At 38.2% G+C, this 13,866-nt stretch overlaps 1 protein-coding gene across 1 annotated transcript in view; it reads right to left on the bottom strand.

Annotated features, from left to right (window-relative positions):
* Positions 1 to 13,866, bottom strand: part of man1a1 (mannosidase, alpha, class 1A, member 1) — a 178,053-nt gene that overhangs the window by 134,011 nt on the left and 30,176 nt on the right. Inside the window, exon 2 of the mRNA XM_085246727.1 lies at positions 3,294 to 3,390. Coding sequence (XP_085102853.1) covers positions 3,294 to 3,390 — 97 coding nt within the window. The remainder of the gene's footprint in view (positions 1 to 3,293; positions 3,391 to 13,866) is intronic.

Here is a 13,866-nt window from a genome sequence, read left to right as displayed (position 1 = left end):
ACTGTGTACTGGAAAAGACTTTGAGGGGGGTTTGTGAGGCAAAAACTCAAAGTGGCATAATCTAAAATGAAAAACACTGTCTTACAGGGCCAAGTCTACATTTGATATGCTACGATTTATATTTCCGGCCAAATATTTAAATAAGAGCCAATCTCTGGTTGTCTTTTTTTGCTAATAGAACAGAATAGAACAGAAAAATTTCAGAAGTTCTGCTTAGAAGGAGCAAGAAAACCTCACTTTCTTTATTTTTTATACTCTGCATAAAACTGTGTGCAGAAAAAAACGAAATAACCACAGCTCCTGTAAATGTAATGCAACAGAACAAAACAGTTGTGGACAAGTGGTGCAGTAATATTCACAACTGTACCAGGTTTTTATTTCATTCAGAAATAGCACTCGTTGGCCAAAATATCATTCCTGAGGAAGTACAACTTATTTTATTTAAAACAAATAGGAAATTACAATTACAATTTAAAACCCCTCTCACTGTCTCACATTTTTAACAGTGGAATAATTTCTCAATATATTATGAAACCAGCTGTAGTTGAGAAGCCAAATCTCCAGTTTACCCCACAAGACCTTCCAGAGGCAACCCAGCAGCCATTAAACTACCTCAGGCACTTCTTCTAGGTTAAGTTAAATTTATTTCAATTGTCGTCAGGGTTTGAAAACTGCATGTATAGAATCAGTCGAATCGGATGAAAACTTCTTCAAAAGTTTGCAGAGTGTCCCCCAAAATAAGGTTTTAAAAAGTTTTGTTTTTTAATCCACCTTCACATGAAGTTAGACTTCTCCCTCCATCTGCGCTGCAGAATCCTCCCATAGATTCCAGGTCAGGAATCTTTGAGCGCCATGTCTTCTCCTTATGTAATCTATCTGGTTAGTCTCAGCTCAGCAGAGTATATTAGCATCTTTTGCTCCTAGCTTTGATTTTTAAAGCCAATATTAAGGGAAAATAACCTCAAAATATAAAAACAGAGGAAAAGGAGTACTAAATGCATGCAATAGCTTTGCCGTGTCCTACTTATGCACCGGATCCACATAACATAGTCCGCTTTATATACCAACAACTGGAAATATTGCCCCAAAACAGATAGATCTGACGGGAGGGGATACAGGTTGATTGTTAAAGCTTTACACCACCCTAGGAACGAAGAGGGCAAACTGACAAACACCCACTAGATGTTAAATCTACGCGTCACTGTTGTGTTTACAGCTTTTACAGCTGCTTCTGAGTGAAAAAATAATTAATTTATATCAGTTTAAACAACACTTCAATTATTCAGTTTCCTTCCACTCAGCTGACACACCCATTTAACATTCATTCTTTTCTTAATTACAGGGAGTTTACTTGAAATTATCGAGGGAATTAAAAATGAAAAGCCTTCACTGCACCGTGACATTAGAGGGCAACTTTTAAAGAAAAAAAATGCAAGAGTGCAGGAAAACTTCAAACCAGATCAAGCTAGAGAGTATCGTGGCATAAACCTTATCAGCAGAAGAGGCTCAGCTACCTCTGTCACATGAGGCTGTCATCTTATCAAAAGCTCACAATACAAACCCACACTAAACCGTCATACACCACCTACATATGCACAGCTAAAGGACTCCAAACAAACACCCTGGGGTTATTAGGACAAAAGAGAGAAAGATCTTAAATTAAAAACACAGTCTCTGCTCCCATTTATTCAATCGGTCGCAATTAATTAAAGTTATCGTGGCGCATACAGACAGAGCTCACACAAACACCTGCAGAAATGATGTATGCTTCACTTCCATTTAACATTAATAAAGCTGTCACAGTTCAGATTTTCATTGTATGACTAGCATGGCTAAAATAATATACAGTATAGATAATGACCATTTTTATTGAAAGATTGCAATGAAGAATTGTTTTTAAAGTGCTATCAATCAAGAGAAGAGAGCTGTGATGAACTTAGTAGTGAGGATGTAACTATAACTGTGTTGCCACTGGATTGTTTGCAATATTATCATATACCTATTTTTAAATGTGTTATCATCAGTAGCAGTATACTGTCAGCATACTGTCTTTCTGAGTCCAGTTAAACGCAGCCAAGATCTGTGCAGCGATATGTTAGCAGCTCTTAGGTCTGATCAGGGTACACTAATGTACACTAAGAAACTAAAGATTAGAGGGAATTTGCAATTTTAGGAATTCTCTGCCGTCCAGTCTACGACGGACTCAAGCAGAAAGCAGCTGAAGACTCATCTTTTTAAACTGGCGCTGGGACATTCAGTTTCATTGGGGGGGTTTTTGGGGTTTTTTCTGGGGTTGCATTTGATGTAAAGGACCTTGTGATCTGAATCTTAAAGGGGGCAATATAAATACATTTACTATCACTGTACTACTTTGTGTTCATTTGGATTAGATTTTGATAGTCAAAGGTCAGGATTACATGTGAGAATTTTGACAATATTTCTGGCAGTAACTCAAAAATGTATATGGTACTTATGGTAAAAATTTTGCACAAAAACTAATAGGATAAAATTGGCTCTGGGTCTTTTTTCTAAATACAAATGAAAAAAATAAGAGGCATTACAGAGTTCTGGTCTGAGGTGATTGTCTCTTTGTGCTTTATCTCTAATACTGTAGGTCTGACATATTTATTGTGAACCGGCACTATATAAATAAAACTGAACTGAGCAGACTCATAAGAGAAAGGTCAGAGACTGCCATAAAGCATTATTTTGGCCTTTATTTACCACTATCACTAAGGAACAGAAAGGATCATATTTCACATTCAGTCTGCTATTGAATTGGTGACACTAATCTCTGGTGCCCACCTATTTAATTGCTTCAAAGTCTTCACTGCATGTATTCTAAGTGTGGAGAGACATGGATGTAAACTGAAACTTGACAGATCTGAGAGGAGACATTCAACCAAGAGGTGGTAATTCTAGCCTCAAAACTGAAAGGCTGACAGACAATTAAGACTTTCAGAGAAGAGTTACAAAAGTGTGAAACCGAGGAGAAGGAAAAACAAAACAAAAAAAAAAGAAGACAGAGAGAATAAAACACCCCGCATCACCGTACTCATTACGAGCACAGACACTGACAACTGGGAAGAAGCACAAACAGAATATAAATATATGATAAAGTTGACATTTAGAGGCATGTGTAGATGGATGACTCTAACTGACGGCCAATTTGGCTGCTAATCTAAAGGCCAAGGCTGCTGGTGGCAGGGACAAGAGATCAATCGCATGTGCGTGCGTGTGTGTTTGGGTGTGTGCGTGTTTGGGCGTGCACACATACGTGGTCTTTCACTCACCAAATAGATTGCTGGAGTGGCCGTGCTTGGAGACAGGCCTGAGCTCGTTGGAACCCCAGGCGTACTGCTTGTAGCTGTCCCACGCATGCTTCATCATCTGACAGGGGAGAGGAAGAGGAGGGGTAGGAGGGGGGGAGAGGGAGGAGGAGAAGATGAGAAATGAAGAGAGTTAAACGGGACAATAAACTGTGAGCCGTAACAACAGAATCAAATCATTTTAACCGAGCGATGAGGCTCGTTTTTCACTCGGTGAATCAGCCTGTACGTTTAACTATGCGTTTCTAAACTACCCTAAAAAATATCCAGCACATGCATGAATAAATACAGAGCTGCAACTGACATCAACTACCCCAAATTCAATCAATGGTTGTCGGAAAGATATTCCCACTGCTCAAGCTGACATAGCACAATGTCTTGATTTAATCAGCCAACTTTCCAAGACCCAAAGTTCTTCAGATTAACGTCACTGAAGGTTGAGAAAAATAATGGATACTCGAAAAAAAAAAAAATCATAGTCAGAGTTGTTTTGGGCAATGCTGTAATGTGGACTGCCTGCTAGTATTATTCATTGTGTATTTATTCAACTTAAAGTAAGGTGTCTTTTATTTATAGAGGATTTCCTTAAACTTTAAAAGTTAAGGGTTATGGTAGTGGGGACACGTGTAAGGATTTACTCCCTGATCAGGCGGTTTGGAGGTTTTTGGAGCCTCTGGTCAACTGTAGCTACACAGAGCTAAAGCCAGCAGTAAATTATTGCATAATGCAAACAGCACGAGGGGCCCTGAGCTATCTGGGGATAAAGGCAGCTGCAGGCAAACCTTAATGATCCTTCCACAGGTTCATCTAGGAAACCCTGAGAGGTTTACTTCCTCTCAGTCACATCTTGTTGACCAAAAGCTCTCTTGTAAAACGATTTTTATATTTAGGGCAAGTCCTTCTATTTGGTACGGTCTCAAAGGTCTAGAGCTTCATGAATGAATATAATGAATCACATTATCTGTTGTGGCGTTCCCTCAATCAAAATTTTAAAAGATATTCAGAGATTTGTTTTTGTCGGTCTTATCTGGACACATGACTGACAAATACATGACAAATACAGCAGGGAAAAAACTTCATAGGAGGGTGACAATGTGTCTCGTTAGCACATGTTGTCATTCTTGCCCTTCAAACATACAATAAAAGTTTCTGTTCAGGAAGTCTGAGACTGCAGCGCAAGATTTCAAGAAACACCATTATAATAAAAGAACAACTTTCCTTCTGGGAAAATAATCAGGACCAGTGAGTAACATAGCATAACCATCGTGCCTGTTTAATCTCCCCGTCACTGTTAAGGGAAATAAATTCTGCATCTGTGAGATTATCCACAGATGGAAAAGGTTTTGCTTCAGAAGTCTCTGGATATCTGAACCATGTATTGACTACAACCAGGGATATTTAAATCAGGGCTCTCGTCAGTGCTGTATCATCCACAGGTTTTATCATGCAGCTCCTTTCAGAAGTCTTTCCGAAACTGACTCATTACTTATTGCAGCAGGTTGGTACAGACTGCTTTAAAAAAAAAAGAAAACAGGGTGTACTGAATAGACCCCGGGCTTTTGACAACTTTGGCCATCGTACACCAAGACTGCTCCCTGTAGCTTTTTTAATGCTTACTCAACATTTACTTGGGAGTTGACAAGGTATCCAACTTTCTAACAGATTTTTAGCATTTTCATCCCTTGTTCTCTGTCCAGCCTTTTGATATAATGTGTTTGGATTACAAAAGTCAACTCATGCAAGCTATCGATAAACACGTGAACACAAAAGAGATCAGACAGAGCAACAGCTGAAATAAGAAGAGAGAACAAAGACTGATAGGCAAGACTGTAAAACAAACTTGACTTCTATTTTTTTTTTTTTTTTACTTCGTGTTATGTGTACTCAGTGAGGGAGGGAGGAACATTTCATTCAAATAAAATGAAGTAGAATTGTCTTTAACTTGATCTATGACAAACCTGTTTTTTTTTTATGTTAATATATTGAATTTTCAGCAGTGAGCAGCTATTTTCATATTGCAGGCAGAAAACATTAAGCTAACTTGTCAGTGTTTGGGTATTCTGTCAAAGCTTGTGTTGAACACTTGAGGCTTTAACTTTGAGCACACGAACATCCAAACATCTCTAAGTATGTTTGGTCAAGTTCTTTTACAAAACCTCGAGCCAAAGCTTCACGGGCTCCAGCTGTCAAGCTGTGTCTCTCATCAAAATGGGCTAATGATTTAATGATTTTCTCTGCAACCAACAGACTGAAATTATTCCCACTCTCCAACCAGTCAATGAAGATTTTCTTTGGTTAATTACAAGTAGGGCTGCCACAAACAATTATTTTGATAGTCGACTGGTCACCGATTATTTTTGCAATTAGTCGACTAATCAGATCATGCATCCATTGGACGCACAGCGTACAGCTTATTGCACCAGCATGCATCTGCTCTTATGTAACTATCATTAGCTTACAGCTTGAAGTGTTTAAGGTATGTGCTAACTAAAAATAAAGACAAGATGATAGTTCATTAAATTTTAATGAAATTTGCAGATTGTTTCGGTGAAGTTTAACAAACTCCTTGCTATCTAAAATATAACAGGACACCAGAGTAAATTCTCGAGCATCTCACACTTCTGATAATCAGCTGTCTGCTTGACATTTGTTCAGCTGTGTAAAAACTATAACTTTAATCTCAGCCAAACAGATTTACTCAGGAACAAATAAAATACAAACAAAAAGCCAAACAATAACATTTTTAAGTTATCTAAGTGACTTGTATATGTTTAACCTGAGTAGCGAAAGACCACGGTGGGTTTGAAAACGATTTGCCGGGAGTCCGGTGTTCTCTCGGGCTCTAGTGAGCCTTGCCCCCGGCTAGCTATCGAACTAGTGGGTAACAAACGTCGGAGCGATTTTGAAAATATGTGGTGTTTTGATAAACTGAGCTGATATTTGAGGTTTACACCTAAAAATATGTTAAAAGTTTATTTTGTGACCCAGAAAGAATAATAAGAGTAATATTAAAACTAACTAGATGCCGCCATTGTTGGAAACTGAGCTGGGCTGCGCTATGAATTCTGGGACAGAGCTACTTCTTTGTGGTTTAATGGCAGCTGGCATCCTTGTACATGCAGTGCTGCCATCTTCTTTTTCAGTCCGTTATTACACTCTTAAATTCTACTACTTATTCCTGCGTCTTTTGTGATCTTACAAAGCTTCAAACGACGCGTCGACTATTAAATCAGTCGATTTTGATAGTCGACGTAATCGTGACTACTCGACTAATTGTGGCAGCCCTAATTACAAGTGTAATGGACTGAGTTGATATCAGATTTAATTATCTCTTATTGAAGATGCTCACTGATCATGTTTCTCAAAAATAAAAAGGAGCACTGTGAAATTTTAAGCTCTGAATCGAGCTTAAAAGTCTGTTTAGACAGACCTGAATTTAAAGTCGAAATTTATTCAGAAAAACAAGAAAAGGTCCTAAAAAAGTCATGAAAAAAGCAGGGTATCTGGGGTACAGAGTATAAACAAACAAAAGATTTTTTCAGTACCTTTTTAAGACCAAAATACAGAAAAACAGAAAACTCCATGGTAGAACAATCCTAATTCTAGCCATGCTAAGTGTTTTAATCCCAGTGTCTTCCCTGTCTGCTTTAGTCCAGAAACAACATCATAAAACTGTCTAAATGCTGTTGTTTGGTTTATAGGAATGGCATCTGTTTATCATGAGCACAAAGAATTTACACCTGACCTGATCTGAGAAATGGAGCCGACCGCTTTGAGTGACAATTTCTTTATTTTCTTTTAAAACGTGTTAAACAAGAAGTGATTTCTCAGTATGTGAATTGACTTTTTTGTTCTTTTCTGCTTTTAATTATTTCTGGTATGTCTTACTATTTGAATTTTCTGTCTGTGAAGCTCTCTGTATCTTTGTTAAGAAAAGTAATCTATAAATAATGTTTCTAGGTAATACTGTACGTGTTCAAGTTATTTTTAGTCTTTGTAGTGTTGTTGTTATAGTTATTGGTTGCAGTTGTTCTAGAAATAGAATATTGCTGTTGATTTTCCAGATATTGCTGTACTTGTTCTAGGTATTGTTGTAGCTACTTTATTTATTTCGTTTTTTAAATAAAAAAGAGGGACAATAACTATTAATGAACATTTTAAGAAATGTAAATATGCCAGATTATAGCCTTAGGCAACTTCAGTTGTTGTAGTTGTTATTGATGTAGTTGTGTCATTTAAAATTCTAATTGCTGTAGTTCTAGTTGCAATTATAACAGTAACAAACAAAATGTAACCTTAACTAAAAGCATCTATTTGTTTCCTCCCAAGTTAAGGAAAAAAGTGCAGTTACTTCAGACTTTGCTCGAGTATGGGAAGAGTTGTATCATATGTAAAACTTTACATTTAGCTTCATACTCTTTCATGTATTTTAAAACTTGTCCATTACTTTACTTAAATTGTATTATTCTTTTTGATGCACCTTGAATTTCAAGAGCTTTTGAAGATCTGCAGGAATGCTGTCGACATTCAGGGTGATTATATTTTTTTCTTTCCATTTGTAAATTTTTAATAATATTTTGTTTATTTGAACACATCAAGACAAACATATCAATCATGTGGAAAAGCAGCTTTTTACTTAATGTTATTCTCTCTTCCAGTTATGACTGTGGCTGATTGATTGCCTCATCTGTGCTAAATCCACACATCGCTCAATTCCCTGTGTGAAGGGACATCTTCCTCCGCTCAGTCCCATTATCTGCTGCTGAAACCACCTGATTCCCCAGTGGGAGTCATTGAGGTTCCATCTCATTTTAATCTGGCGCTGGCCGGGGCTTGATTGCAATGTGAACGCTGCTTTCCAATTTAACACCCTAACACTTATTTCAGTCTCGGATGTGGCTCCTCCTCCAGCTCTGCCTGTGTCCGTTCAACTAATCCAGGTTATGTAGCGCTGTCCCGGATCTTTTTAGAACCTAGCTGCAGATTAGACACACTAAAGCCCCGTTATCCTCCACCTTGAAACAGTAAGTCTGCCCACACACAAACACACACTCTAAATGACTGTTTTCTCATCACAGAGAGGTTGCTATTGCATCGTAACCAACAGCAAACATCGTGCCCCCCTTCCACATGCACCACACTGCCATCTTTATACACCTAAATATAAGTGCAGTACAAACTTTGCATTCAGTCAAGCTGAAGTGAATTTCTGTACAACACACCCTTCTTTCACTGCTCACATTCAAGCGTACATGCATGTATGAGTGCACTCATTTGCATGCATGCTTGTGGTGAACAGATCTGAGTGAGAAAGCTACTTCTGTAGCTGCTGCTGACTCACTGACAGCTAGCTCACTCAAGGACACACACTCACTCAGAGTATCAACAATTAACTGTGATCACTTTTAACGGCGGACACAAATGACCGCAGCAGGCAGCAAACCAACAGGTCAACGAGGCACTCGGTCAGTGTGACTGGCTGCCAGGGAAAGTTAGCAAAGTCAGCTGGTAAAGCAGTCAAACAACGAGACAGCCAATTAGGAAGTCGGTCAGGCAGGACTTTAAGCAAGAATCCAGGAAAAGCGGTTTCCCCACTGCTACAACACAACCACGCACATGAAAGAAGCCTAATATATATGTGAGATTATCCACAGATGGAAATATGTATGTATATATATATATATATATATATATATATATATATATATATATATATATATATATATATATATATATATACATAGTGAAACAAGAAGTTTCACTATATTACATCTTATATTTAAAAAACAAACAAATAATTAAAACAAGATCTGGAAACATTTCTGAAAAAACCTGCCTTCAGTTTGCTGGTTTCAGGCCAACAGGTTTCAGAATGAAACGGGCTGGCAACAAGGCTCCAAGAGATTTATGTTAAGAACCAATCAGCTTTCTCAGTTATTAATCAATGTTTTGCTCCAAGGTGACACACTTTTTGACTAAAATATATTTTGTTCAGTAAAAAACTAAAACAACTAGCAGCAATTCAAATTCAAACAACTCCTAGCTATCTTTTATTTTTATTTATATATATATATATATATATATATATATATATATATATATACATATATATATATATAATTTTTTTTATTTATTTATTTTTTTTTAAATATCTCTTAACAGTGGAATTTCCTAAAGTTATTTATTCCTCCTTTTTTAAAAGAAAAAAAAAAAGCTAAGAAATATATATATTTTTTAATAAAAATAAAAGACTAAGAGTTTATTACAAGGTTAGAGACCCTTACTGTTACTGTTTGTCAGGCAAAAGCCTGGAAATATAGGAAGTAACATGCTAGGACTACAACTGTAGGAGAAAGGTATGAATGTTTCTGCTGAAGGAAGCGGTGTATCTGTGGTGATTTAAAAGCATGATGATACCGACGGCAACAAGAGCTGTGCACGGCAGAAGAGGAATAAAACTCTGCTTTCATTCTTTTATTCGCATTGTTCAGATGACTGACAACGTTTCAGTTTGGGTCTTAGGCAGGTTACATCATGCAGGCAGAAGAGGCTTGTGCATGAATAGCCTCTGATTTAAAGCTTTTTCCACAGAACAACTGGTTATTAGAGAGCCCTGCATGGGAAAATATGCCATAGCATTGCTGGAATAGAGGCGGCCTAATTAGTGTTACACTCATCTCCTGTCTCATGTGCTCCATGTGCATCTCTCACTCAAGTATGCCACATTCACATAGTCTCTTATTCATCCATGGACTTTAAGCTGGTTCAAGAATAGTCAAATGTGTTGTTTTTTTAAGTAGACACACAAACACATGACAAATGGCACTTCATTCTGATATCCTCCCCCACGCACATCTAAAGGACGTGAGGTGATAGCCGTGCTCCATTTAACCCCCCTAAATTAAAGCTACTGAAGCTGCTAATTACTGCCCCTATATGCATGTCACATTAAAAGATCCACTCAAACACACGTTTTACTCCACATGATCAGTATTGGCTCACTTAAAACCCTGGGATCAGTTCTAACTAACATTATTACCAAAGGCTCCTTTTGCTATTGTTTCAGTTTTAGTCACTAGATAGCATGTACATAGCATAGCCCTGAAATTCTAATGGATTCCCTCTGAATTCATTGTGTAAAAGTAAAAGCAGTGTTTGAATGAAATTACCTAACAAATACCTTGGCTGTTTGTTTAGTAGAGACAGACCAGTTTATTACTTTGCATGTCTATTTGAAGCACCCGTGCAGCGAGAAAACCAAGCATGCTAATGTTAGCTGCTAACTTGGCACCTAATTCTCTAATCCAAATACTGTAACTTTTAGCTTCATAAAACTAGGATGGCAGTAGACAAAATGCTAACTTTGATACTTCAAAATGCAAAAATCTTCATGGTGACTACAGCCATCTTATATATGCACTTTCCAGTCACTCGGATACTGCCAACTCGTAACAGAAACCTTCCTTGATCTTGTTATTGAGATCAAAGTATGTTAATTGATAGAGCCATCTTGGTCCTCTGCATGTCCAGGAAATCTACGCAAAGCGTTTGGTCTCAGGTAGGGCACTCTTTATGAAGTAAATGCTTGTCTACTTTGCATATAGCTTGAGTCCAATGCTGCTTCTGTTGAAGCAGCTGAGATCAGCACTGGTTCTGCCTAATTTCCTATAAATAACTATCAAAACTACATTAAAAGTCAAATTAGGATTATTGTCTGCTTGCATGCAAAAGTGTATGGAGTATGGAGCCCTCACCACAATAATGGAAACTTGTTGACTTCTGGTACTTGACCAGTTTTGTCTGTACTGTAAACATGTTATTACAGAAAATACGTGCTATTTGTGTTTACAATGTGCTTTAAGCTAAGATGTGTGTAAAAGTTTTATTAAGACTGTGTGCTCTCACCAGTTTTGTTTTGTTAACAGTGTTGACAAAAGGAAGAGCCCTTTAACCAAAGATTTGCTGTAATAACATAAGGGGTGAATTGAAGTGGGACTGTTACTCAACCCTTGAAAACATAAGAATCTGCCAGTAAGTGAGAGATTTGGAACCATGATATCACCACAGTAAACGGTCACAATTATAAATTTGAGCCAATAACATGCAACCAGTGTTCTAAATCACCGGTTGGCTCATATCGTAGCTCTCACTACTAAAACATTCCTGTGTGTTGACTCTTATTGGATTAAATGTCCAGGATCCCTATGTGTTGACTTTAATTGGATTAACTGCCTGGGATTTTCGAGGTTGACCGGTGGATATGGTGGCTGAAGCTATTTCAGACACACAACAGCTCCATCCTAATTGGCTCTGTGTTTAAGGTGCAATGGTTTTCTAGGGCACTATCATCAAGTGCAGTCTAGCTGGAAGATCTGAAGTATACACACACCTGTTCTTGTTGAGAGCATGCAGATACACAAACACAAAACATCAGACACATGCACACGCGGACACACAGAGACCAAAAATTAGCTTATTTTCTACAAAAAGAAAAAAAGGTTGTGTGAAAAGTGTTGACAATCACCACTGCCCCCCCTGCTCCACCTCCCCTCTCCGTTTATTGATTTGCTTCAATATCCGAGCTGTGTTCACTGATATAATATAAGCACAAACCCGCAGATCCGCACACAGAGCCAGAACCTTGCCTGCGTAAAACAGTTTCCTGTCAGCAGGACAACTAATGGAGGAAAATTTGTGTTACAGCATGCCAACACGCATCAGAATGTAGTACAAACACAAAACACTCACAGCAACCATTCACCGAGTGACAAAAACGGAGCGCAATTCGGTCACGGTATGTTCTTCTCGAAGCTCAATTCAAACTTCGAACTTAATTTTAATGACCGACTCTGAAATTCTGATGAAATTTCAGAAGATTTTATTTCTAAAAACTAACTCGTGAGTATTTAAGTTCGCAGGGGATTAACAGGTTGAGTGTCCATTTTCCTTTCCGATAAATTCTGTCTTTGGTCATTTGGCTTTAAAAGAGGTGGGGATCTGATTTGTACACTCTGACGTCACTTCTCTCCTTCAGACAAGGAGAGAAATATAACTGGGATAAATGACAGAGAGTGCAATGCAAACAAACAGAGATGCGTAAGCATAAGCAGGGCTCTAGACTAACTTTTTGACATGGGCGCACCGGTACGCCTAACTTTAAAAATTTAGGCGTACCGGCACAAAAGTTAGGCGCACTCAAATTTTTCAACCGCATCGCTTAACACCGCAGTTTTACATGTGCACTTTCTTTGGGGGGGGAGTCCATACAGACAATATTAATTTCTAAATTATTAACTAACAAACTTGTGCTTAAAGTGCTTTGTCAATATTGTAGAAAATGTTAAAAACTTAATCATCATCTTGGCCTCCTCTGACGACCTGTTTGCTGCTGTCTGCTGCTGAAAGGCCGTGGGGAGAGGGGACACTTGGGCAGTGCATTTACTGCAGCATATAATGTGTTTTCTGGATACACTGTGCTTTTTCAGCATTCAAATATTGATGGCACCGTGTCAGAGCACTGGCTATGAATTTCAGACAGATCAGGCCTTAACTTAACAAAAAAGTTATCAATAGTTCTTTTGATCTTTTCTTATTACCCACAGCTACAGTACATCCATTTCTCTCAGGCCTAGGCTGCTCACTAGGGCTGAGTATCATCACTGATTTCTATAATCCATTCAATTCCGGTTCTCAAAGTCCTGATTTGATTCAATTTAGCCTCAGACAGTCAGAAATATTATAATTCTGATCATTTATCAGTACTGATACACATGAGACTTCATCAGAATTGTGAAAATCACAGCAGATGCCTTTGTGTGAAAGTAACTGAGAATAAAACACAGGAAAACATGAAGGAGATTTTCCTGGTCTGGCTTTTTATAGCAGATAACCTTAAAAATATTCTGCAATTTTGCATAATTTTAAGAAATTTAAATTTCTTCAGTATTGAACAGCAGAAATTAGGCTTTCTTGTCCGAGGTCATTTAAGTGAAAAAAGAAAAAGCGCTGTAAACAACGCTAGACTGGTGGGTAATAAGCGAATGAATAATGCAGAAAACAGATTTGAGACGGGAAACTGTTCCTGAAGTACAGAGAGAGAGAGAGCTGTGCAGGAAGTGTGATTTTTATCGTGGTGGAAGCAAAACAGCAAAAGTCAGAGGGAATTCATGACGACATTGATCAAATGTGAAGCGCAGTTTGCTGCTTCTTTTGCTGCAGGCTCGGTGAATTTTGGTTGGAGAGAGGCAAAACCTGCAGCTCAGAATCAGCGCAAAAAGACGTAAACACAGCGCGGACCCGAAGAATCGCTAAGCTCCGACAGCGTGTCTGTGTTCAGGCCGTCGGGTGAGAAAGCCGAGAAAGACGAAGCTGATTCTGATGTGTTGGGTCCGCTCCGTGTTTAGGTCTTTGTGTGGAATCCGTTAATGAATTGATATCGCTTTATTCAAGCTACTCACCTCTCTCTTCCACCTGCACTTTCAACTGGACCACGGCCAATCAGAGAGGTCCCGCCCCTGACTATCTCTGATTGGTTTAG

Source organism: Mchenga conophoros, linkage group LG15 (genome assembly GCF_057382185.1).
Source record: "Mchenga conophoros isolate Kocher_MC1m ecotype Shallow Benthic linkage group LG15, M_conophoros_male_GT1.1, whole genome shotgun sequence".
Taxonomy (NCBI): Eukaryota; Metazoa; Chordata; class Actinopteri; order Cichliformes; family Cichlidae; genus Mchenga; species Mchenga conophoros.
Note: the sequence above shows the minus strand (reverse complement) of the source record. Positions and strands in the feature narration are given on the sequence as shown.